Source organism: Protopterus annectens, chromosome 4.part0, assembly GCF_019279795.1.
Source record: "Protopterus annectens isolate FY-2018-M chromosome 4.part0, PAN1.0, whole genome shotgun sequence".
NCBI classification, from domain to species: domain Eukaryota; kingdom Metazoa; phylum Chordata; order Ceratodontiformes; family Protopteridae; genus Protopterus; species Protopterus annectens.
In genome coordinates this window covers 640,909,320-640,937,279 of record NC_056733.1, presented here as the reverse complement: position 1 = coordinate 640,937,279, position 27,960 = coordinate 640,909,320, and the positions used below count along the sequence as shown (strand labels likewise).

Genomic DNA, 27,960 nt, shown 5'->3' with positions numbered 1-27,960 from the left:
GCCCTCACTAAACCTCTGGCTCAATCAGCTCCTCCGATCCTACCCCCACTTCTCTACCACTCACTCATACTCTACAGTTATACTTCCAACTCCTGCAAAGAAAACTTCTCAACAAAACCCATGTCCAACACACTGAAAAACACACTCCTCAACCTAAAAATCACCTCCCTTGCCACAGATCTTATCACCCGAAGATCACCTACTCCTTAACCCTTGTAATAAATGGGTCCAACAGTAAATGTCATGTCCCTATCATATGGAAAAAAAGCCTACATGATACCTCTTCACAAAGGAGGGTCTTCCAATGGCTTTACCAACCTTCAAACTTCTTGAGAACTGTATTCAAAAACTGCTACCTTTTCTCCCCTACACAACATGGTTTTCAGCCAAACCACAGCACCAACACAGCTCTATTACAATTTACCATCAATAAAAACAAAAAGTTTGGGAACCTGGTCTAGTCTCTATTTCTAGACCCATCTAAAACGGTCAACACCATCTCACATCTCTTATTGCAGAAACATTCATCTCTTGGCCGTTCACTCTCCTCACTCTTAGTTTTACAGCCATTTACCAGACCGATAAAAAGCTCTCAAATGTCAAACCCTTCTTCCGTCTTCCCAGTTACTCAAAAGTTGGTGTTCCACAAAGATCCATAGTTGGACCATTACCATTTAATGTACGGATAAATGATCTCCGTACTGCATCCAGACATGCTACTCCAATATAGTATGCAATGGCTTAACCCTGAATAATTTACAATGAATTACCCAAGAAGTCTTCACTTCCACAGAAACCTAACTAGGCAAATCTCACCTTTTAAAATGAAATAAAAACAAACTTCTCTTTGCTCCCAAGCCTTACTCTCAAAACAAAGGCCACTTTAATATTACTTCCTCTAACAACAAGACAGAGCTGGTCTCCCACACTAAACTTCTGGGTGCCTTTATAAAATAGTCTGAAATTTGCAATTTGCCTGTCGCATTCAAACAATAATTAAAGACACACCAAAAGCTAGGTGTGCTGTACACAGCAAAACCATACTTCACAGATGCAAGGTGCAAAAACTTAGTTAATGCCCACATTATTCTATGCATCACAGATCTTCACAAACCTACCAATACTTCAGAAAAATGAAACTCAGTGCTACAACAAAAAATTCACCCGAAACTTCCGCCATCACAAAGGACATGCTCTCAAAATGCTAAATTAGGTCTAACTACCTAACATGCTGCACCAATCCAACTTTTAATCATACATAATTTAATATATACCCCAAACAATGCCCAGCTCTCAACTGCTAATCCAGCCCTATAATCCAATGAGAAATCCAAGATACATATATAAATCACTACTGTCCATCACCAAATCTCAAAATACAAGAGGGGATGTAATCCACTCCATGTCTCCCAAGATCTGGAACCAAATAACCCCCCCCCCCCCAAGCAAATGAAACCACAATCCTCAAGTTACATCTCAAAACTACACCCAAGACAATTCAGGATCTGTCAATGCCTTTTTCTGGGTTAACTGTACACAGACATCCACACTTACATTTTGTGTGTGTGTGTATGTATGTGTGTGTGTGTGTGTGTGTGTGTGTGTGTGTGTGTGTGTGTGTGTGTGTGTGTGTGTGTGTGTGTGTGTGTATGCACTTATGTGTAAAAATGGTAAAGGAACGTTTTTAATTAACAAACTGACTCCAGGCTTTGGTAAGAGAAGAGAAGACATGAAAGCTGAACAAATTAAATGAAAAGTCTAAAAATGTTAAAGATCTGTACAACAACAGGTCCATCTGTACCTAGAAGGTATCCATTTATTTTCAGGATGAACTTCGTGCAGTCATTTGGAAATACTTGCAAAGAAACTGCACTAATAGCCAGTTATGGATATAAGCTAATTTGAAATAAGACACTGAGAAGAATACATTAAATGCCAGCATTACTAAACTTTGTAATGTCCGTCTTTTGAATTATATTGCTCTTCTTGAGCAAAGACGTAATCTTATACAGACGTTCTACTCTTCCTAATGCAATCTTGACCTTTAAGTTGACGAATGCTGCTTGCATGCGCTTTGGTAAAATGGACGACTCCCCAGCTGAATGTTCAAATTTGATTTTTGCCTCTATGAAATCCATCCTGAAAAACAACTTTAGGTAAGAAATGAAGGGTCATAGCAGCAGGAGATAATTAAGCAATGCATGATGCCATTTTCTAAGGTTCGATAATTTGCAGCCTAACCTCAGCATACCTGCATCATGAACTACTTCCTAATTTAATACCCTTCTAATGAGGGTTTGAGGAGTTAGACCAGGAATGAATTTACAATTTTCATACCCATTCACCCATTAAGTAAATAAGGGTCATGGAACTACTTTGCTTTATATCTAACAAAAGTCTATTCAACAAAAGTAGGATTCTTTGATAGAATTACCCATCTTGCCAGCAAATCCAATTTATGTTGAGGTGAAAGTTTACTGTCTTTATGTAGGTGATTTTGTGGATGTTGAGGTTGCACAGGACTAGAACCTTCAAGACTTTGCAGGCGAGGCAGAATCTGTAGGAAACAGAAAAGCAGGAAAGTGTTTTAAGGTGGTCTGTGCAGCCCTCAAGTCTCTTAGTGAGGAAGCACCACAGTCTTTTGAGGTGAGTCAAATGTTTAACAGAGTACCAGCTGAAGGGATCATTACAGTCTATTAACAATCTGATAAGGGCTGAGTGGAGAAGGCTAATAACTTCTCTTGATCTAGAGGACATACTCCTGGTAACCAATCTGGCTAGATATGAGAAATTTCTTAAGGACAATGGATACATGTCAAACAAATAGCTCATGGTCATCGAAAGGGTGTAGGTCCCCAATAACTGGGTGTCAAAGTGCTTAATATCAGCCAGCTCTAATAGATTTGCCTTACAAAAGTCTAGAGAGGTTTGGTGGTAAAAATTAAGTTTTTACCCTCGTAGGGAATCCTACTGAACAGTGGTCAGATTTGACCGATGACCCACCTACAGGCATAGAGGATAGTCAGGGGTTAAAGTGGCAAGGATTGTAGGGCTATTGCAACTATACTGAAACCATGTTTCAGTAACTATGTGGATATCCATATTTTCGTGTCAGGTAAGCCTGCAAGGAGTACAACTTTGACCAACAGTTCTTCCGTCTGTATTGTGGCATCATATGGTGCTCAAGACTAGCTTTACAGTCAACCACAAATGCATATTCCAAGAGGTACACCATGTCACTCTTCATATGATCCAAGAAATGATGTTATAAGTTAGTTATTCACTCCCACATGCACAATGACCAACACATAGTTATTCCTTGAGTGAAGGGACTAGAGGGTTATAGTGACATGGTGGATCTTGGCATCAGAGGGGCAGCTTACAGTCACACTGTCCTTGTTCAGTCTGGTGAAATATATCCGTGTGTCTCACTATGTCAGCCATGATTAAAACATTACCAGATGTGTTGGCTCTGCTTTGCTGCCTTAAGGCTGTTGGCCTGCCAGCTAGGTGACCCCCTTTTGCTCTTATATTGTTTGTAGTCTATACATGTGGTTTACTTGTAACTTTGACACTGAGAATCCTGTATACCCAACCTACATCTTGGGAGGCCTTTGATGTATGGGCAGGGATTTCTGAGGTACTTTGGTGCAAGAAGAGTGATCTGACGATTTAGGACAAGGGGGCATGGTTGTGTGATATGGATGCCTGTGCAAACAACGTGATCGGTACTAATGCTACTGAAGTCTGGAGGACAGGCTGGCCTCCTAGGTTACTAAAAGCTTGTCCTTTAAAAATAGAGTTATCTAGTAAAACAAAACAAAACACAAAACCGTCATTAATATGTATGTGCAAGTCGTTACATTGCCTCAGGATGCCTCATACTATCAGGCCAGCTACAGATAGTGTCAGAGACTGACTTTATATGTCATAGTCTCTGACATGCAAGGAGTGCATTAATGAGACTTGTTGTAGGGAAGGGGGCTTTTCATTAATTAGGAGAAGCAGTGAGGTTTTCTAGTGAAGTAAATGTAATAAAAGTGCAAAAAAATGAATTAGAGATAGGACTGAAGAAATATAGTATAGTCAGCAGTGGGAGATTTGCCAATTAAGTCTGGCCTAAACTAAACAGTTGAACATTTTTTTTTTAATTTTTTTAAAATAAAGTTTCGAGTCTTGCAGCACAGAGTGAGGGCTGCTTCAGCAAACGGTTTAGAAGCAGCACAGTGGCCAAGAAATCGGGCATGCTTTCCACAATAGCAGAAGGTTGTACCACAGTGAGACACTAAACACCAGAATGGCAAATGGAGTATAAGGTTGTAATCACAGCAAATCATTATCAGCACTCTTAAAAAACAATATTATAATAACAGTGGTATGACTTATGAATACAATATGATGAACAGCAAACATGCTTGTGTGCCTCAGCAGCAAAAAGTACCAAGTACAATGCAATTAGCAGCAGCAAATCGGGGTGCAGAATTAGTAAATGCAATAACAAAGCATAAGAGAAACAATCAATTTGGGCTGATGTGACAACAACAGACAAAAGTAATAGACTAATTTACAACTTACAGAAACAAAACTAGCAATTTTGTTTTGATGCCACAACAGCAGACAACCAAGTGAAACTGGGTGTTACAGTATGCCTACAGCCTATACCAGATGTATAGCACTACTATAAGCCAATGTACTCAGCAGGAGCTGTCCATAACTTTCCACAGACATGCACAATTGTCCACATTGGTGCACAACTATGCTCAGATGAATATCATTTTGCACTGCAGGTTCAGTTTAGCATTCAGTGATGGTGTTAAAGAGCATCCCTCTTATTTTTACAAGCCTGGAAGGTGCAAACACTTGAATCTAGTGAAAGTAGCCCACATACTCAGTGTGCCACTCAACTACAGCCCATAAGGCATAACGTACCCAACACTCTAGTCATAGGGGACTCAATAGTCAGGCACACTGATATTCCACTCACCAGGCTAAACAAGGAAAAGTTACTGTCAGCTGCCTGTCACATGCCAGGATCCGCCACACCCACTCAGGTCACTCCACAATAAGTACAAATATGACTCTGTCATTGTCCATGTTGGTGTGAATGACCTGAGACGTACCTCCCTGGACAACATGAAGAGACATGGAGGAGCTCTCCGATTTTGTAGCCCAGGCCGGTATGACCCTAGCCCTGAGTAACATCCTGCCATCACCCAGAATGACACCACAGTACAAGGACAAAATGATTGACTTTAACAATTGGCTAAGCTTATGGTGTCATTCTAAGGGAATCCAGTATCGGTCTGCCTGGGACGACATGATCGACAGACCATGCTGCTTTGCCACAGATGGCCTGCACCTTGCCACCCCTATAGTGCCTTTTTTAGGCAAGGTTCAAATGACAAATTCACCACCATAAGAGGTACAAGCAAGCAAAATCTGAGGGTAATGCTACTCAATGCTAGAAGTCTAAACCTCAAAATGCACTCACTCACTCGAAGCACTCCTTAAAATGGAGAACATTGACATCTGTGCAGTGACAGAGACCTGGTTCAAAGCTCCAGAGAGCACCCCTGCATTACCAGGCTAAAATTCATACCACACCTTTCGGCCACCAAACTCAGACCAAAACACTAAAGGTGGGGGAGGGTCCATATTCATTAAGGATATCCACACCTCCAAGCTAGTTGCTCAGCATAATGCATCCGAGATTATCCAAGTTCAACTAACTCTGGGCAAAACGGCAATCCAGATTGTAGCTTGCTACAGACCCCCCACCAGGCCCCAGGATTCCCACTCCTCTTTTCTTGATACACTGGAAAATATTAAGGTACAACCCAACACTCTAATAATGGGTGATTTCAACTACCTTACCATTAACTGGGAAAACTACTCATGTACAAACTCTTTTGTTCAACGGTTTCTGGAAATCATCAATTCCAACGCCTTGAATCAACTTATCCACACCCCCACCAGGGGCAGCAATATCCTAGACCTGGTCATCACCAACATGGGTGACCTTTGTTCCACACCAAAGGTCAGCTCCTCGTTGGTCAGATCCGACCACAAGCTAATAACCCTAGACATCCACATCTCGCTCCCACCCCCCATTAGGAAAACAACCCAAAAAAAATTCTCCAAAGCCAACTTCACGCTTCTTAAGACAGAAGTGGCAAACTGCACGACACCCATGCAGATGGGCAATAGAGATATGACTGTTGAATCTTAGACAAATGCACTTTATAAGCACTTACTCAAGTGCATGGATCGTGCTATCCCTAACAGAACCAAGATGCGATCCCTCCAAAAAAAGTAAGCCAATCTGGTGGTGGTCTGCTATAAACAAACTCTACAACAGAAGAAAGAAACTGTTGCAGCAAAAAAAAAAAAAAAAAAAAAGAGTAAAATCCCACGATTGGAGGAACTCCCTGATCAGCCTCAGTAAGAAGCTGCGATCCCTCATAAAATCCTCCAAAGCTAGTTATGAAAACAAAATTGACACGGATTCTAAAGACAACCACAAAGCATTCTATAGCTATGTCAAACATCTCAATGGCAACACTCAGATCTGCTCCGAGTTACAGCACAATGACACTAAATATACAGAACCAACTGATACTGCCAACATCCTGGCAGATAGGTTCAGAGCTGACTTTACCCCCCCTCTCACCCCCAACTTTACCCCCCCTCTCACCCCCTAAAGGGTCATTCTTTATACTGGAAGAATTCAAAGTTCCTGTAATCACGGCTGCACAAATAAAAACCTCACTCTCCAAAGCCAAGAACACAGCATCCATGGGACCTGACAACATCCCAGGCTGCCTTCTACATGAACTACAGAATGAACGGGCACCCCACCTAAGTACCATGTTCAATCATAGCCTCACCTCAGGCTTTGTGCCCATTGAATGGCACACCGCGACAGTTATCCCGCTCCACAAAGGGGGAGCCATAACAGACCCCGGGAACTACTGCCCCATTAGCCTAGTCTGCAAGGCCATGGAACGTATCATCACGGAACTCATAAACAAAGACATTGGAGAGCTCCAAACTCTGGACCCCACAGAGTTTGGGTTTGTAAAAGGCAGATCATGTCTCCTAAACCTGATAGACTTCTTTTGTAGTCACCACAGCGATAGAGGAGGGTAAGGTGGTTCACACAGCCTATCTAGATCTCGCCAAGGCGTTCGACACCATCCCCCACTCTGGAATTATAGATAAACTCACTAAACTAGGTATAAATCCCTATGTCACAAGATGGGTTGCCAACTGGCTTACTGACAGAACCCACACTGTGAAAGTAGCAGACTCCAAATCAGACTTCAGACCAGTGACAAGTGGAGTACCACACGGTTCAGTCCTGGGTCCACTCCTGTTTGGCATCTACTTCTCTGAAGTACAGGCCAACACAGAAGGCCTTTGGCTAACTAAATTTGCAGATGACTGCAAACTAGGAGCCATAATCGAAACTCCTAACGATGTGGACAATCTACAAAAGGGCCTCACTGAGACAGATGCCTAGTGTCAAAGACATGGTCTCAAGCTCAATGCCAAAAAGTGCATTGTCATCTCCTTTAGTAAAAACTCTGTACCCATGAACTACCACATAGGCGGTAGTCTACTTAACACCGAAAGTGTGATGAGACCTTGGGACACAGGTGGACAGTAGTCTCTCCTTTGATAATCACATCACCACAGTGGTCAGGAAATCCTTCTACATGGCACACCTTATCACAAAAGGTTTCTCATCCAGAAAAAAAGAGGTCATTGTTCCCCTCTACTCATCACTCATTAGACCCATTATAGAGTACAACGCCCCTTTTGGTATGTACCTCACATGACATCTACAACAACTGGAAAGGCCGCAAAAATACCTCACAAAGAGGATTACTGGCCTCAAACAGATGCCTTACGCAGACAGTCTCAAAAAACTCCAGCTTTACTCTGTCGCATATCGCCTACTCAGAGGCAATCTCTGCCTAACATACAAAGCTATGTCAAACCCAGAGCTGTTGGACATGCTCCACTTAAAGAAATCCCAATCCCTCCAAGCTACATGCTCTAGGGACCTAAACCTTGTCACCACAATAAACAGAACATGCTGGAGGGAGAGATCCCTGTCCCAGAGACTTCCCATACTCTGGAACAGACTACATATTTATGTCAAACAGAGCTCCTTAATTAGCACTCTTCAAGAAAAATCTTGACGATTGGATGGGTAATAGAAAATTCACCCCAGGGATCACTTCTGTGCTTCTGCTTGACAGGGGCACAGGAAAATAATTTTCTTGGGTGGCGAAAGCCAGGGTACCTTTTTGGCTACGTTTGTATAGGCCCTAGGGCCAACAGCCTAGTACCTACCTATGAACCCAAGTATCAAAGGAAAACATTCCCTGGTTCCAACAGACTAGAACTGATTTGGCAGGAGATAAGTGTGCTATTTGCCAAACACTAAGAACTATGCAAATGAACAAATGAAGCTAAGACAATGCTGCATATTGAAACCCAAGGTCCAGTGTGTGCTCGTGTGTGTGTGTGTGTGTGTGTGTGTGTGTGTGTGTGTGTGTGTGTGTGTGTGTGTGTGTGTGTGTGTTGCACGTGCGCATGCACAAAACTGAATTAAAAAACAATGATGACTGAAGTTTGGGGAATGAAGAGTTATGCAGTTCCAGAAAGAGAGTAAATGGATTACGATGAAAAGTGGATAAAAAAATAAATAAAAGATTGAGCAACCGGAGAAAAATCAAAGATATTTTCAAAAAGATGTGGGTCGGTGGTAGAAGAAAAAATGGCAAAGTAGAAATATTGGCTCATTAAGGAAAGCTGGTGGTGGAATGCAGAAGTCCAGGAAGTGATCAGAAGGAGTACAGGAAGGGAAGAAGTGGGAGACAGAAAAGACTGACCAGGCTAGGAAAGACTACTTGCTGGCTAATAAAGAAGCTACGAAAGAAGTTGAAATAGCAAAGAAAAGGGCATCAGAGGCACCCTACCAACTTCTGGAAAGTGACTCAGTAAGTGGCATAAAGAAACTGTATCAGGTTGCAAGGCAAACACAGAAAGAAAAAGATAGACACCCTTCATAAGGGATGCCAGCAACAACTTGCTCACCAGTCCACAGGACAAAGGCAGATGGAAGGAGCATTTCCAGCAGCTTCTGAAAGAAAACCCCAGAGAAGCTGTACTACTCCAGAAACAGCCTATGATGAGAGGAGAAGAGGAGGAGCTCACCCTAGAAGCAAGAGCAGCATTAAGAAAAATGACGTCAGGGAAAGCAGTGGACTCAGATGAGGTCACAGCAGATATGACAAAGATGCTGGGTGAGATACGGAAGAAATGGCTCCTGAGGGTACTCATAGCAGTGTGGAGAGAAAGGATATCCTAGATGACTGCAGAATAAGCATACTTGTGCCAGTGTACAAGAACAGAGGGGAAATCCACAACTGGCATCAAACTCCTGCATGAAAGTTCTGAAGAGGGTGATTGATCAATGGATACACAGAGTAGTAGAATGCAAGATGGCAGAGGAGCAGTTCAGATTCACATCAGGATGCAGCACAATTTCACCCGATGTTTGCAGTGAGACAGATACTGGAGAAGAAGCTAGAGATGAGGAGAGCCCAACTGGCCATTCTTAGACTTGGAGAAAGCATATGACAAGGTCCCAAGAAAGCTGATCTGGGCAGTACTACAGTGGTTTGAAGTCACAAAAACATTGGTAGAGTTAGTGCAGGCTATGTACAAGGACCCAGTGACTCAAGTACAAACAGTGTTCGGCCTTATAGAGGGGTTCCCAGTGGAAGTGGGTATACACCAGGGTTCAGCTCCAAGCCCATTGCTGTTCATACTAGTGACGGACTACATTAGCAAACAGGTTGGAGGGGACAGATCAACAAAATTACTGATGTAGATGATGTGGCATTGCACGCAGATTCTGAGCAAGAACTTCAGCAAAGTATACGAGAATAGAATGCAAAACTGAAGGCACATGGGATGAAACCAAGCACAGATAAGACAGTGGTAATGGCAGAAAATCGGGGAAATCAGAAGAAACTGAAAATTGAGATAGAAGGCAAGATAGTGGACCAGGTAAACAACTTCAAGTATCTGGGAGGGGTGACTGAGGAAAAGGGAAGTCTGAATGAAGAGGTCAAAACTAGAATCAGAGGGACTGCAGCCAAATTGCACCCAGTATCAGAAGAATGCCAAAGAAGCTGAAAAGTAAGATGTACAAGACAGTGGTGTGACCAGTACTCCTGTATGGTACAGAAACATGGACAGTAAAGGCAAAACAGATGAAGAAGGTAAAGGTGATGGAAATTAAGTGCCTGAGAAGAGTGGTAAAATTCACACGGTGGGACAGATGAAGAAATGAGTTCATAAGAGCAGAAGCCAAAGTAGCTCTAATTGCAGAAAAGATCAAACATAACAGATTACGGTGGTTTGGACACGTGCAGAACAGCAGAAGACAAATCTGGTGAGGAAGATTTGGGACAGACGGGAAGAAGATAAGAGGAACAGAGGACATCCAGCAAAGAGGTGGATGGATTGTGTGAAAGAAGATCTGCAACAGTCAGGCATGACTGTTGAAGATGGCAGGAGTGTGGTACTGAATCAAGAGAGAGTTGGTGACAGTTAACATGATACCCCAACCCCATGTAGAAAATGGGAAAGAGGGAGCTGATGATGACTTGAACCATCACCTTCAGGCCACTACAGCATTAAAATCCTTGTTGAGCAAGAAAGTCAAGTTATAAGATTAGGATTTAGGATAAAGAAAAAAAAAACAATGATAAACCTTTCAAAGCACTTTAGCCATGCCTTTCTGAACTAAGAAGTCATATGTAATTAACAGTCAACACACATCCAAAATGTACATCCATTTTTCAAAATAAGAGGAGCTGTTGAATGTGCATAAAATATAGCAAGCCTATGTCTAAAGCTGTTGAGACACTACCACTATCTGTATGAAGAAAATAAACTTGCACAGTGGACAAATGGGAATTACAGACTTAAGAGCTCCACACAACCAGAGAATGTCCACAGGGAAATTCTTTGAAACTGCATTTAAAATAAGTGCACAGAAAAGTTGTATAGTGACAAAGTAGAAATCAACAATGAAGATAAACATAGGTCCATAGCCCAAGGGCCTAGCCTAGCCAACAAGGTTCCCTGGCTTCGTCACCCAAGAAAGTTATTTTCCTGTGCCACTGTTGAGCAGAGACACAGAAGTGATCCCCGAGGTGTATTTCCCATTCACTCATCAAGATTTTTCTTGAGTGCTAATGAAGAACTTTGCTTGACATAGATGGGTAGCCTGTTCCAGGGTATGGGAAGTCTCTGGGACAGGAATCTATCACTCCAGCATGTCCCGTTTATTGTGGTGACAAAGTTTAGGTTCCTAGAGCATGTAGGTCGGAGGGATTCGGATTTCTTTAGGTGTAGCATGTCCAACAGCTCTGGGTTTGACATAGCTTTGTATGCTAGGCAGAGATCACCTCAGAGTAGGCGATATGCTACTGAGTAAAGCTGGAGTTTGAGGTGGTCGGTGTAGGGCATTTGTTTCAGGCCAGTAATCCTCTTTGTGAGGTATTTGTACTTGTATTCTATAATGGGTCTAATGAGTGTCGAGTCTAGGGGAACCCTTTTAGGGTGAGGTGTGCCACATAGCAGGACTTCCTGACTACCGTGGCGATGTGACTATCAAAGGAGAGACTACTGTCCACCTGGGTCCCAAGGTCTCTTATCACACATTCGGTGTTAAGTAGATTGCTGCCTATGTGTTAGCTCATGGGTACAGAGTTTTTTACCAAAGGGGATGACACTGCACTTTTTGGCATTGAGCTTGAGGCCATGATTATGACACCAGGCATCTGTCTCAGCAAGGCCCTTCTGTAGGATGTCCACATCATTTGGGGACTTGATTATGGCTCCTAGTTTGCAGTCATCTGTGAACTTAGTTAGCCAGAGGCCTTCTGTGTTAGCCTGTACTTCAGAGAAGTAGATACTAAACATGAGAGGTCCCAGGACGGAACCCTGTGGTACTCCACTTGTCACTGCTTTAAGGTCAGATTTGGAGTCTGCAACTTTTACAGTGTGGATTCTGTCAGTGAGCCAGTTGGCAATTCCTCTTGTGACGTAGGGATTTATACCTAGTTTAGTGTGTTTAGCTATAATTCCAGAATGGGGGATGGTGTTGAAAGCCTTTGTGAGGTCAAGATAGGCTGTGTGAACCACCTTACCCTCATCTACGGCTTTGGTGACTGCCTCAAAGAAGTCTCAGTTTCAGGAGGCATGATCTGTCTTTCACAAACCTGAACTGGGAGGGATCCCGAGTTTGGAGATTACCAATGTCTTTGTTTACGAGTTCCATGATGATACGTTCCATGGCCTCGCAGACCAGGCTCATCAGGCTAATAGGTCGACAGTTCCTGGGATCAGTTGTGGCTTCCCCTTTGTGGAGTGAGATAACTGTTGCTGTGCACCATTCAGTGGGCACAGAGCCTGATGCGAGGCTATTATTGAACATGGTGCTTAAGTGGGGGAGCCAGTTTGTTCTGAAGGTCGTGTAAAACGCAGCCTGGGATGTTATCCGGTCCCATGGATGCTGTGTTTTTGGCTTTAGAGAGTGCAGCCTTTACCTGCGTAACTGTGATTACAGGGACTCTGCATTCTTCCTGTATAGATATGGGCCCTTTAGGGGGTGAGGGGGAGGGGGGAGTTAGCACTGAACCTATCTGCCAGGATGTTGGCAATATCAGTTGGTTCTGTAATTTTAGTGCCTTTGTGCTGCAACTCAGAGCAGATCTGGGTGTTGCTATCGAGATTCTTGACATAGCTATAGAATACTTTGTGGATGTCCTTAGAATGAGTGGCGATTTTGTTTTTGTAGCTAGCTTTGGAGGATCTTATAAGGGATCTCAGCTTCTTACTGAGGCTGACCAGGGAGCTCCTCCACTCATGGGATTTTACTCTCTTTTGCAAGTTTCTTCCTTCTGTTGTACAGTTTGTTTATGGCAGGGGACCACCAGATTGGCTTCCTTTTTTTGGAGGATAGCATCTTGGTTCTGTTTGGGATAGCACGATCCATGCACTCGTGTAAGTGCTTATAGAGTGCATTTGTGTAGGATTCAGCAGTTGTAACTGTATTGTCCATCTGCATGGGTGTCATGAACTTCACCACTTCTGTCTTAAGAAGCATGAAGTTGGCTTTGGAGAAAATTTTTACCGTGGTTTCCTTAATGGGGGTGGGGGCAGGATGTGGATATCAAGGGTGATTAACTTATGGTCGGATCGGACCAACGAGGAGTTGACTTCAGGTGTGGAACACCAGTCACTCATGTTGGTAATGACTAGGTCTAGGATATTGTTGCCCCTGGTGGGGGTGTGGATAAGTTGATCCTGGGCATTGGAGTTTATGAATTCCAGAAGTGTTGAGCTAAGGAGTTGGTACACAAGTAGTTTTCCAAGTTAATGGTGGGGAAGTTGAAGTCGCCCATTATTAGGGTGTTTGGTTGAACCCCAATATTTTCCAGTACATCAACAAAAGAGGAATGGGAATCCTGAGGCATGGTGGGGGATCTGTAGCAAGCTACAATTTGGATTGCAGTTTTGCCCAGAGTTAGCTGCACTTGGATAACCCTGGATGCATTATGCTGAGCAACTAGCCTGGAGGTGTGGATATCCTTAATGAATATGGACACACCTCCACCTTTGGTGTTTCGGTCCAGGTTACATTGCCGAAAAGTGTGGTAGGAGTTCTAGCCTAGTAGTGCAGGGGTGCTCTCTGGAGCCTTGAACCAGGCCTCATTCACTGCACAGACATCGATGTTCTCCATTTTAAGGAGTGCCTCAAATTAGTGCATTTTGAGATTTAGACTTCTAGCACCGAGTAGCATTACCCTCAGTTTTTGCTTGCCTGTTCCTGTTACGGTGGTGAATTTGTCATTTGAACATTGCTTACAAAAGGCACTATAGGGGCAGCAAGAGCCTTAGCCAGTATCCGGAATCCCAGGGACGACAGGTGCAGGCCATCTGTGGCAAAGCATCATGGTCTGTCGACCAAGTCATCCCAGGCAGAGAGATACTGGATCCCCTTAGAATGACACCAGAAGCTTAGCCAATTGTTGAAGTCAATCATTTTGTCTTTGTACTGCGGTATTATTCAGGGCGATGGCAAAATGCTACTCAGGGCTAGGGTCATACCTGCCTGGGCTACAAGATCGGAGAGCTCTTTCATATCCCTTTTCATGTAGTCCAGGGAGGTACATCTCAGGTCATTCACGCCAACATGGACAATGACAGAGTCATATTTGTACTTGTTGTGGAGTGACCCGAGTGCATGGGTTATGTGACAGATCCTGGTACCCGACAGGCAGCTGACAGTAACCTTATCTTGTTTAGCCTGGTGAGTGGGACATCAGTGTGCCTGACTATAAAGTCACCTATGATTAGTGTGTTGGGTACGTTGTTTTGCCTTATTGACTGTGGTTGAGTGGCACACTGAGTCTAGAGGCTATGTGTCATTTGGGTTGTGTTGGGGGATGGAGGTTGCTTGCGTTTCATAGGTAGGTACTAGGCTATCAGCCCAAGGGCCTACATAAGCCTAGCCAACAAGGTTCCCTGGCTTACGCCACCCAAGAAAGTTATTTTCCTGTGTCTTGTTATTTTCCACTGTCGAGCAGAGACACAGAAGCGATCCCCGAGGTGTATTTTCTATTTACCATCCACTCATCAAGATTTTTCTTGAAGAGTGCTAATGAAGAACTTTGCTTGACATAGATGGGTAGCCTGTTCCAGAGTATGGGAAGTCTCTGGGACAGGAATCTATCCCTCCAGCATGTCCTGTTTATTATGGTGACAAGGTTTAGGTCGCTGGAGCATGTAGCCTGGAGGGATTTCTTTAGGTGTAACATGTCCATCAGCTCTGGGTTTGACACAGCTTTTATTTCTGCTTTGGAGGTCTCTGTTGCTTAGACAGATTATTATTGAGAGCCTCCGTGAATGTTTTTGTGTTACTATGTGTGGATTTTGGTGGTGTAGATTTAGTGAGACTATGTGACGAGTATGGTGTGGTGCAAATGTTTACCTTCTCCTCATGACTGTCAAGTCCAGCCTTGGTTGGAGAGAGCTTCATCTCCAGTTTGGTTAGATAAGTGCATCTCTCACAGGCATTTCAGTAGTGAAACAGTTGCCTAGAAGTCCATAAAATAACAGCTTCTTAGAAATGCATAACCACAGTTCACAATGAAATGTTGTTAAAAGGAAAAATAAAACGGCTCATGTGACTAAGAAACTGCCCTACACTGAGCTCTTTTATAGGAAAGAGCTCTACATGGGGTGTACTGCTGAAGCTCACATCAACTGGTAAATACATAGGATCCCAATTTCTTATTACTAACTGAAAGTCAGTAAGCAAAAGGAATAAAACTAATGTCTAAAATATAAAGGTTTCAAACAAAAATGCACTTCTCTGGTGTAAATCTGTATCCTAAGATGGAAACCTAAGGGTGCTGTTCTCAACGCTCATCCAAGATACAACTTTTGAGAAACTGGATATTTTAGAGCTAATTAACCACCAATCTACATTTGGATTTTGGTTCCATTATAAATCTCAGACAATCCAAAGTACCGAAAATAATGTTGGAAACACACTAGGGTGAAAATTTTAACTAAGCACTTTTTGCAGGGGGCAAGCCCCCTTACATCCCCTTCATAATGGTGGAGGAAGGCAATCCCTCTCACCCCCCTAAATATGTATTATCAACATCATAGTTGTACCAGCTCGAAGAAAGGAAAATCTACCAGAAGTGAATCCTGCCAATGCACATTTAGAAATTGCACCAGCAATGATTTCCTATGGAGGACAGTATTTGAAAGTCTATCTTTCAAAGCCTTTTTTTCCTGCGGGCAAAAGAAACTAGGAATTTAACTTCAACCACCTGCATTGGAACCTTGGGTTTTGTCTCCCCAAAAGTAGAAATTTTGTGGAATCTTACAGTGTCTGCTGCTTGACAAATGTTCTGAAGCAATAAGACAACACCACAGGTTACATACAAGAGAAGAACAGGGAGTTTGTATCCATTTGATAAAAAAAAAAAAAAAAGGAAAACATCTTAGTTTTGCCAACAACAATTGCTTTAATCCACATTTAATATTTTACACAAAAATTAACATACTACCAGCGTCAACATCATGAACAATGCACATGCCACAGTGCACTGACAAAACATCTGAATGGCTTTCAGTATTTATTGGTTGCTAACGAATAACTACTGCACCTAATTATTTTTCATGTCTCCCTTTTACCTCGGTCACTGCTGATGGACCTGAAAACACAACTTTAGAATCCTTACTTTTTTCTGTGACTTCTTTACTTTCAGACAGAAATTTACAGAAAGAAGTTGACTCTGGAGGCAGGTAAGGTTTCTCCTTATCAACACAGTCTCTTGACAGCTAGTTAAGTTATGTAACAGCTCAACCAAGAGGGCATACACAGACAATGAAATGTTGCACGGGCCTTAGTAAGCAAGTCTATGCTGGAGGGTATTCACATGCACTGGGCTTTACAAGATCCATTACTCGTCCTTTTGTTCCTTAACCAACTGCAGTATTTTAGTTTTTAAGATCGCTTTTTGGTCTGGCAGTCGGCTTACATGATTAAGGGGTCATTAACAAGCTGCATCCTATGGTCCACTAGTGCAAGGTTTGATTTTCTCAGCCTTCACTGCCTGTGTGACTAAGCAAATCACTTAACCAGACACAGTTCTCAGCAGAGTCTGAAAATGATCCATGGAAATTAGTGGTCTACCCCAGACAGCAAAAAAAACTTGTGGTCATATACACAATATGTAGTACACAGGCATTAATTCAGATGCTTATGCTGAAGTGCTTTACTGGTTACAATGGGAATTTTAAGACTTGTTTGACGGATTCCTCTTTCATTGTGCAGTAAGATGGGTTTTGCGTGAGACTGGCTAACTGTGGTGCTAAGGAAGTTTCTCCTTTAACCAACTGTAGTAAGATCTCAGAGTAGGTATACTTAAGTTGCGGGAGGTGATGTAGGAGAGCTTGCCCCCTGCAGAAACACCTGTTTTTCCTCCTGCACTTCCACTGTTTTCACCCAATACTCCAATGATGTAAAGTGGTTAACCCAAATGTCAGCTGATGTGAGGGGGGGGGGGGGTTGTTGGTTTGTGATACACACGTGCATAAAGATATACTTATACATATGTACAAACATATGCATACAGGTACAAATATGAACGGATCTCATACAAATATACACACACTACACTTTTATGTGTATACTCAAACATTTTATAAATACACATACAAAACAAACACGCTCATTCCGACACATTTTATGAACAAATATTTATGTACACACACACACACACACACACACACACACACACACACACACACACACACACACACACACCCATGATATGGCTGGCTTGCACTGAAGCACAGTTTCCCTATGTATTGTAGAAGTCACCTCTTGCACTGAATCCCAGAATTATTTTGTTTTAAAAAGTAAAGAACTTGACAGTCATTTGGATAACCACAATCTAGTAGTGTACTGCCATGTCTATAACCTTTAACATGTGTTCATTGCATATTTTAAGCCAAGAGCTAAACATTTAAAATTACCCAACAGAAAGTACATTACAATTATATCTAGAGTTCCCATTTAAAACAAAAAAACAAACAAACAGGTTACATCAAATCTCTCAGGTTCAGCTAATTGGTAGCAATTTAATGTACTGAACTGAACATTTTATGTAAGTTAAAGACTATCAGAAGACTTGCTGCTAAACATACCTAAGGAGGTTCTGCCTGAGGTCTGCAAGTCGTTTCTTGTGTTTCTTTATAGAATTAGCACATATGGTTTGAAGGTGAGTGACTTCATCAAGCTTCTGTCTATAAATTTTGTGCGTTTCCTGGAAAAAAAAAAAAAAAAGTCATGACTTTTATACACTCTTTTCTAGTAGGACCGACCAGACAGAAGTTAACCCCCCCCCCCCCAAAAAAAAAAAAAAAAAAAAAAAAAAAATTGGCAGGACAATCATTACATCACTGACTCAAGATGACATTTTTTAACCACTACCCCCAGCAAGGCAAGAGGTAGTGCCATAACATTTACTAATTTAGTGGTAGGCCAGCCAAGCTCTTCAGACACGAGCTTGAAATCGAAGGAACATTAAATGAAATTCAAATGAGATTGTGCATTATAGTGCTACAAAAGGTTACAGAAATCAGAACAAAACATATACGCTGCATAAACAAAGCTGCTGTGCAGGCTTGTCTATGAGACTGCTAAAGCTGGAAGAAAAAAAAAAAAGCTTCCAAACAGTCACAGTGTGAACTTGTACCACATCTTGAACTAACATTTAATAACACTAGCACAAGATTTCACAAAAATGGCAGCCTACTGAAAACATGGTTAACACAACAGCAGCTTCTTCAAGAGTGAGCCAACAGCTATATGAATTGTGGTACAAGCAAGCACATTCACACACACACACACACACACACATTAGAATGCTCTACACACGGCTGCTATCATTACTACATCACATTCTGTGGATCTGAGTAATACTCACTTTTGCAAAGCTGGGTACCATGGAAAGATCAATGGACTTCCCAGCATCCGTCTATGTCAGATGGTTGTCACTTTCAGAATCTGCTGCAACTACACAATTTCCATAACTGCAGTTCAACCTACTAGAGTTTCCTGAAATTTACAGATATATAGCTCAAGGAATACCAACCATAATTTAAAGCAACGGTACACAGAATTTTGTTTTGGAAAGCTCATATATGAGCTACATTCCCCAAGTGGCAGCATTATACGTATGCAGTCCAACAAAAGGCAACCATACACAGTACCAGATAAAACAGGTAGTTAAATATCTTCACAAAACATCTTATTTAAGAAAACAAAATTAAGAAGGGTAAAACAGGAACAGGAAAGGAAGAATAAAATAAATAAAAAAAAGAGAGAGAGAGAGAAACATTCAGAAAAAGAAAAGCTGAAATACCAAACATGAAATAACCCAATAACTAATGAAATCCACTATCCACTTTTTATCTTGAACAAACATGCTACAACTTACCTACAATACCGTCATTCTTGATGCTAAAATGCAGAAATCAAAATAATATTTTACATCTCACAGTAACTAATCCGTAACTAAGCTAATTTCCCCACCTCATCTTATAATGCATAAATTATTTATTCACTGTGGACCATTTGAAGACACAGCCTAGGTGAACAGGATCATGTAAGAAATGAACAAACATTTTCAGATACAAGGATATAATATAAAACATATGTATTAACAGATACAAAACATGTGCTGCAACATTTAGTTCAAGCAGCACATGGATGGAAAATGGAATTGTGCTTAGTATAGCTTTCTGGATAAGATGGAGCCATGATACAGAGATGGCTTATGCTACAGGACCAGCAGCATATCATTATATAGTGATGAAAACATTAGAGGAGGCAAGTGAGAACAGCTGCAAGACAGGATACCGTGAGGAGATGACAGAGATGGAGAAAGAGGCATGCAGAGGGAAGAGGAGTGTGAGAGATGCAAACAGAAGGAGGTAGGATGAATGGGAGCCAGTGACAGAGGGGATGACAAGAGGAGATAAGGAAGGGTAAAATAGGGATAAAAGGCTATCATCCATCAATAATAGTATATCAGGGTTCTGGGGTCCTACAAAATCTGCATAACCTTCCCCAGAAATATCCAACTCTAAACCAGACATCATAACCTGTGCAGGAGGTGTAGGTTTACTGTTACTGATAATGTAATAGACATGACAATGCAAACATGTTAGTAAAATAGTAACCCCCCCCCCCCCCCCAAGTAAAACTGCATGGGCTACAGTGGACCCCATGGTATAATCTGAAACTTATTAAACCATGTATTGTGATAAAATATATACGTCTGGTATGCTGCTACAAGCTTACCACCTGTATCTCATTTGATTTTGTTGTCCGACACTGCCACTTTTATGACCTGTAGATAATGGTGGGGCATAATCATACAGGTAACCACAGGTTCATACCAGGCTGTTGAGACTAGGTTAGAAATAATATCTGATCAAGATTCATGCTGTATGGTATTGACGGAATAGATTAACTATCACCCAGTTTTGTTCCCGGGTTTGATGGGCCACGGCAGGGGTGAAGTTATAGTATTCCCTGCCATCTGCATGCATTCCATCTGCTTTACGAACGTTCACTAGCTAAACGGAGTTAATGAACATTTAAAGCAGCTATTTTGCCCATCATGTGCAAATCCATTACTTCAAGCAAGCGACCTATTAAATCAAGGTTACTCTATGCATAATACTGCAGATTTGCATTTGCATATTTCACTCAAACTGAAACTCAAAGGGTTTATTATCTGGAATGAAGTGAATTTTTTTTTTTAAAACCTTTATTAAATTATCAACAAAACCTATGCAAACATACATTAATATAAAAGAAAACAAACGATAATAACATGTTTCCAGTTACAAAAATATTAAAAAAAGTGACAACATTGCATAAAACTGCTCAACCCCTGCCTTCCCTTGTTCCCAAAGTTTCCATTTATTTCTATGCAATTTGCTCCCTTTTCTAAAGATCCCAATACCAGTCTCAAATACAGCTAGTTTGGACTTTTATTTCCATTTCTACTAGCTGCTTTTTTGGCAGCCACCAGAATTAAACTTGAAGCCTTACTATGTCTGGACAATTCAGATCCAGTGTCCCAGCTCAAAAGAATCATTTCCTTAGTAACATCCATCTGCTCACTCAGTATTTCTCAGAGTACTCTAAGGAATTTTTTTAAATCTGCCAGCTCATTATATTCCTGAAACACATGTTCCCAGTTACCTCTTTCTTTCCCATCAAACCTCCAACATTTGCCATCTACTTGAGGAAAAATTCTTTTTGAAGTCTGCATGGAGTGCAAAAATACCCATGCATACACTTCCAAGGAAAAATCCTAAGCCTTCTAGACTTTGTTGTATACTTGGGAGCCATACTAGTATTCTCCCATTGTTATCTTATTAATTGCTTATCCAAAGGGACAGGAATATTTAACAAAATGACCCCCTCAACCATAAACTGCATCCATGATTTAACACCTAGAAATATCCCCTTTGTTTTGGGAAAGACCACTGAATAAGTGCATTTTCCTGGTGTGAAGTTCTTTTTATAAGCTGGACGAAGAGGAAGAAACAACCAGTGGAACTAGGCCTACACTTCAACAGGGCACTAAAGTAGAGCTTATGGCAAACAAATAATTGTTAAACCACTTCCCTAATTACGGGTCACTGCATTTATAAGCGTTGGTGAGCAGGTTGTGCTTGTGCATGCTGCATATTAGTATGCACTTCATATAGCAGTGAGCATGTCATGCATGTGCATGTTGCATATCAGTATGCACTTCATACAGCAGTGAGCAGGTCATGCTTGTGCATGCTGCACATAATATACACTTCATACAGCAGTATGCAGGTCATGCTTGTGTATGTGGAATTTTAGGATGCACTTCATATAGCGGTGAGCTACATGCTGCATATACTATGCACTTTATATAGTGGTGCGCAAGTCATGCTTGTGGATGCTACATATTAGGATGCATTTCATACAGCAGTGAGCAGGTCATGCTTGTGGATGCTGCATATTAGGATGCACTTCATACAGCAGTGAGCAGGTCATGCTTGTGCATGTTGCACATGGTACGCACTTCATACAGCAGGGAGCAGTTCATGCTTGTGCATGTTGCAAATAGTATGCACGTCATATAGCAGCGAGCAGGTCATGCTTGTGCATGCAGCATATTAGGATGCACTTCATACAGCAGTAAGCAGGTCATGCTTGTGCATGCCGTATATTGGGATGCACTTCACACAGCAGTGAGCAGGTCATGATTGTGCATGCCGCATATTAGGATGCATTTCATACAGCAGTGAGCAGGTCATGCTTGTGCATGCCGCATATTAGGATGCACTTCATACAGCAGTAAGCAGGTCATGCTTGTGCATGCCGCATATTAGGATGTACTTCATATAGCAGTGAGATTCTAAATCCAACAACCTGCTTTGCCCTGCCATCCACAGAGAAACAAACTGTTTACGAGTAATGCTTTTGGGTGAACAGGACACCAAAAGTGCTGCACATAGCTATCTTCCCTATGTACAGGAGTAGAAATGATATGAGGTGGTTGACTATTGACCAAACATGTTCAAAGGTAAATATCTGTACAACAGTACTTTACAGTGGTGCTGGTACTGTACAGAACCGCAGATGTCTTTAGTGCTACACTGATCAAAAGTGATGCAACAGCTACAGACGTATGCTGGCCACAGACTTTGGGGATCAGTATGACAGCCAATACACACAGATTCCTGCCTATAAAATGGAGTAAGTGTGTGTCTCTTGCACTAGGCTGTCCATACTAACCTGTCAGTATAGGTTCATGGGTACCACCAGTGCCTTTAAGCCTAGCCGTGCAATCCTATTAAATTATGCTCCTATGTATCATGGGTGTTTATTAAGAGGAGGTATATGTTAGGACGTTTCTAGAAGTTATGTGGGGGGTTATTTTAGACAGAGACTGACAGTAATGCCCGAACTAGCAGAGACTTGGTGAATTTCCAATTTTCTATCCATTGGTCAAGGTTACACCTAAATAGGGTTGGGGTGGACTCTGCATCACATAGATGGAGACCTGTTCCAGAGCATGGGAAGCCTTGGAGACATACTCCTGGCTCACCAACTTGTCTTATGTAGGTCAGAGGCAAAATTTAAATTCTTGGATCTAGGAGTTCTAATGCTGCTCATTTTGTGGAGGTACAGAAGGTCCATCAGAGCTGGATATGAAGATTCTTTGTATGTCAGGCATAAACTGCCTCTTAATAACCTGTAAAATTCCATAGAGATAGGGCTTTCAGGCGATCTGTATAGGACAAGGGGATTATACTCTGGATTCTCCTGGTAAGGAACCTTTGAGGGCATTCCAACTGTTACATATGTCTGGTCAAGTACATGCTGATGGGGACACTATACTCAATGCCTGTTCTGGCAAGGGCTGAATAAAGTGGCACTATGACTTCCCTAGACCTGGACGCCATGCCCAACTTAAAATCCATTCCATCTAATATGTTCCCGGATGACTGGGTCAACTCTTAGGGGTGTGCTGCCGATAAAGTAATTAGCCTAGCAGCAGTCTTCCCAAAAAGCACTATAATGCATTTCTTGACAGTTTTAAATCAGTAAGTTTGGCACCAGTCATGACTATCTTGCAAGATGTTTGTGTCATGGGAGAATCTAAGATAGCTCCCAATTTGCAGTCATCCGCGAACGTGGTCAGGCAAAGACCCTTGGACATTAGCTTTTACCTCAGAGACGTAGATAACAAACAGAAGTGTTATACAGTTGTACAGGATCTTGGTAAACAATTCCGCATAGGTTACTGTGAACTTGAGGTAGGGAGGGGCACTGAACTTTGACAAAACTATTGCCTAATAGGATGTAGTTTGCTTTGGAATAGTTCCCAACTGTCACAGCATTATAGAGTTGATTTTTATTTTAAATGAGATAGCTTTGTGTTCTGATCTCACCAGTGAGGACGTGACACTTGGGAGGGGGGGGGGGGTATTTCATGGTTTAATTTGAAAGCGCCTCTCATTATGGGAGTTGTTCTTCCCAATTTTAGCCAAGACTTTCCTATCATTATGGAAGCTATCCAGGAATCATTGTGCCTGCGAGTATGAGGCAGTGTATATTTGCCCATCTATACAGAGGTAATTAAAATACCCTACTCATGGGAGACGTTGTTCTAATGGCGAGTTTCTCCATTTGGTCTAGGTACAAGGTATGATATTCTAGGGATATACAAGGTGACTTGCACCTTGCTAGGATATGGTATGGGACTTTGCCGATAGTGATTTGCACAAGGATAATTTCCAGGGCACCATCCTGTTTAATCAACACAGTGTTATGCTTGTTGCCAATACAGACAGACTCCTCCACCTTTTGTCTAAGTCTGTACAACTGATGGTCTAAATGTGTGGAAGGCACTGAAGACTTGCACTGATGGAACATTTTCTGTGAATTTGAACCATGTCTCAGTAACGACAAACATCTATATTCTCCAGAGTAAAGACAGCTTGTAGAGTATAGAGTTTCTTGTTTAGGTTCCTTGCATTAAACAGCAGCACCTTTAGGTCTCTTTGAGAAACCTACCAAACCAGGAAATAAATCTCAATTTGGCACTGCCTGAAAAAGGCTCCAAGGGGTGAATAAAGGTTTAGCAAATATCTGGAAGCCTAGGTGAGACAGGTACAGTCCATCTTTTGCATAGCAAAGTGGTCTGTTAACCATGTCCTCCCACGCTGATTCCCCCTGGAAAGACACCAGAAACTAAGCCAATTATTAAAGTCTATCATCTTTTGTTTGCATTGTGGCATCATCCTTGCTGAATGTAGAATGCTGCTCAATGCAAGGCACATACCTGCCAGAGATCCATATTTAGAGAGATCAACAATCGCGCTCTCTTCATATAGTCCAGCAAAGTAGGTCTCAGGTCATTAATGCTTACATGGACAATGAAAAAAATCATATGGGTACCTGCGGTGTAATGACTGAGTGCATGAATAACTTGGTGGATCCTGGCTCCAGATAAGCAACTAACCTTTAGATTCTCCTTATTCAGTCTGGTGAGTGGGCTGTGTGTCGTACAATGGAGTCCCCCATAACAAGAGTCCTGGGTAATGTGTTTGCTTGCCTTATACGCTTTGTTCTTAGGGCTACATTGAGTAAGGGTATATGTGTGGTGTTTGGTGTTGCTTTAAGGGAGTGCTTTAGAGATTGCTGAGGACGACATTGCCATTTACTGGCTTAGGAGGTGTTTGAGGTTTGGGAATACTGCTTTTAGTGCCTCAGCATAAGTTGGTCTCCGCAGTGGACACTCTGTGGCAGATGTAGGGCGTCTGTTCTTTACAGCCTACATTTGTATGAGAGACTTTTTACCTTTAGTGAAATTGTGCATGTGCATCTCTCACATACTGTGATTGTTTCTTTAAGGATTAAATGGTTGTCTGTGAACATGAGACAGTTGCTACATTATAGCTAGCTTTCATAGATCTGTCCATTTTGACACAGAGAGATTTAACACTTGCATATCCAAGTTGTCCAAACCTGTATTTGGGTGGGCTACTGTACATCATGGAATGGGTTATACAGAGGTCTCCTTGGGTGGTCTCTGGGGTTTGGCTCTAGACTAGGTCAGATTGTGCTAAGATTTGATAGTAGTGCTGTTTAATATACAAACTAGCTGCTCTAAGCTTGTCTCTAGGCCATGGCTTTGTTTTAATGACACAAAGTTAAAGGTTTCAGTTCTAAGGGAACTTTCATAGATAATATTTACTTTCTGGGCATTTGTGTCTACACAGGGGACAGCTAACCTCTTGATGTAATAACACTAACAAAAATTGCTTGAAAGAGTGTAATGCTAAAACAAAACTTAAAAACACAACCTTGACAATCACTGGGAACCTTTATAATAGGTTCATAGGTAGGTACTAGGCTATCGGCACTGGGGCCTATACAAGACTAGCCAAAAAAAGTTCCCTGGCTTTCGACACCCAAGAAAGTTATTTTCCTGCGCCCCTGTCTAGCAGAGCCACAGAGGTGATACCCGGGGTCAGTTTCCTATTTCCCATCCAGTTGTTGAGATTTTTCTTAAAGAGGGCTAATGAGGAGCTTTGTTTGACAAGAATGGATAGTCTGTTCTAGAGCATGGGAAGTCGCTGGGACAGGAATCTATCCCTCCAACATGTTCTGTTTATTGTGGTGGGTTTAGGTCCCTAGATCGTGTGGCTCAGAGGGATTGGGGTTTCTTTAAGTGTAGCATGTCTGACAGATCTGGGTTTGACATGGCTTTGTATGTTAGGCATGGATTACCTCTGAGTAGGCAATAAGCGACGAAGTAGAGCTGGAGTTTTTTGAGACTGTCTGCGTATGGCATCTGTTTGAGGCCGGTAATCCTCTTAGTGAGGTAGTTCTTTGGCCTTTCTAGTTGTTGTAGATGTTTTGCAAGGTACATGCCAAATGAGGCGTTGTACTCTATAATGGGTCTGATGAGGGATGAGTAGAGAGGAACAATGACCTCTTTTTTTCTGGAGGTGAACCTCTTTGTGATGAGGTTTGCCACATAGAAGGATTTCCTGATTACTGTGGCAATGTGATTATCAAAGGAGAGACTACTGTCCACCTGTGTCCCAAGGTCTCATCACAGTTTTGGTGTTTAGTAGGCTACCGCCTATGTGGTAAGTTCATGGGTACAGTGTTTTTCCCAAAAGGGATGACAATGCACTTCTTGCATTGAGCTTGAGGCCGTGACTTTGACACCAAACATCAGTCTCAGTTAGGCTCCTTTGTAGAATGTCCATATCATTAGGCGATTCTATTATGTCACCTAGTTTGCAGTAGTCTGCAAACTTTGTTAGCCAAAGACCTGCTGTATTAGCCTGGACTTCGTGGTACTCCACTTGTCACTAGTCTGAAGATGGATTTGGAGTCGGCTACTTTCACTGTGTGGGTTCTGTCAGTGAGCCAGTTGGCCACCCATCTTGTGACATAGGGATTGGTGAGGTCAGGATAGGCTGTGCACCACCTTAACCTCATCCACGGCTCTGGTGACTGCTTCAAAAAAGTCAATCTGGTTTAACAGTTATGACTTACCTTTTACAAACCAAACCGAGTGGGGTCCAGAATTTGGAGGTTACCTATATCCTTGTTTATAAGCTCCAAGATGATGCGTTCCATGACTTTGCTAATCAGGCTTGGCAGGCTAATGGGGTGGTAGTTCTCAGGGTTCATGGGATAACAGTCACTGTGTGCCATTCAATTGGCATAAATCCTGAAGTGAGGCTATGACTGAACATGGTACTTAGGCGGGTGCCAGTTCGTGCAGAATGCAGCCTGGGATGTTGTCAGGTCCCATGGATGCTGAGTTCCTGGCTTTGGAGAGTGCGGTCTTTACTTGTGCAGCCGTGATTAAAGAGGCTTTGCATTCTTCTGGTATAGTGATGGACCCTTGGGGGGGGGGGGGGGGGGGTGTTATTTGCAGTGAAACTATCTGCCAGGATGTTGGCAATATCAGTTGGTTCTGTATATCTAGTGTCATTGTGCTGTAGCTCAGAGCAGATCCGAGTGTCGCCATTGAGATTCTTGACATAGCTGTAGAATGCTTTGTGGTTGTCTTTAGAATCACTGGCTATTTTATTTTCGTAACTAGCTTTGGAGGATTTTATGAGGGATCTCAGCTTCTTACTGAGGCTGACCAAGGAGTTCCTGCAATCAGGGGCTTTTACTCTTTTTGCAACAGCTTCTTCCTTCTGTTGTAGAGTTTGTTTATGGCAGGGGACCACCAGAATGGCTTCCTTTTTTGGAGGATAGCGTCTTGGTCCTGTTGGGGATAGCACGATCCATGCACTTGTTTATGTGCTTATACAGTACATTTGTATAAGATTTAGCAGTCATACATCTATTTTCTGTCTGTATAGGTGTCGTGAAGCTTGCCACGTCTGTCTTAAGAAGCATGAAGTTGGTTTTGCAGAAGTTTTTTATGGGGGTGGGATATTAATGTCTATGGTGAGTTAACCTCTGGCATGGAACATCAGTTGCCCATATTGGCAATGACCAGGTCCAGGATACTGCTGCCCATGGTGGGGGTATGGACAAGCTGATCCAGGGTGTTGGAATTTATGAATTCCAGAAAGCTTTGAGCAAACAATTTAGTACAGGAGTAGTTTTCCCAGTTGATGGTGGGGTAGGTGAAATCGCCCGTTATTAGGGTATTGGGTTGTACCTTAATATTACCCAATAAATCAATGTGGAGTGGGCATCCTGGGGCATGGCAGGGGATCTGTAACAAGCTACAACCT

At 42.2% G+C, this 27,960-nt stretch overlaps 1 protein-coding gene across 4 annotated transcripts in view; it reads right to left on the bottom strand.

Moving 5' to 3' along the window:
- The window catches only part of TMEM120B (transmembrane protein 120B), a 419,384-nt gene that overhangs the window by 363,269 nt on the left and 28,155 nt on the right, over positions 1 to 27,960 (bottom strand). For all 4 annotated transcript variants that reach the window (XM_044068606.1, XM_044068607.1, XM_044068610.1 and 1 more), the window contains exon 2: positions 17,824 to 17,942. In XM_044068606.1, the coding sequence (XP_043924541.1) occupies positions 17,824 to 17,942 (119 nt within the window). The remainder of the gene's footprint in view (positions 1 to 17,823; positions 17,943 to 27,960) is intronic.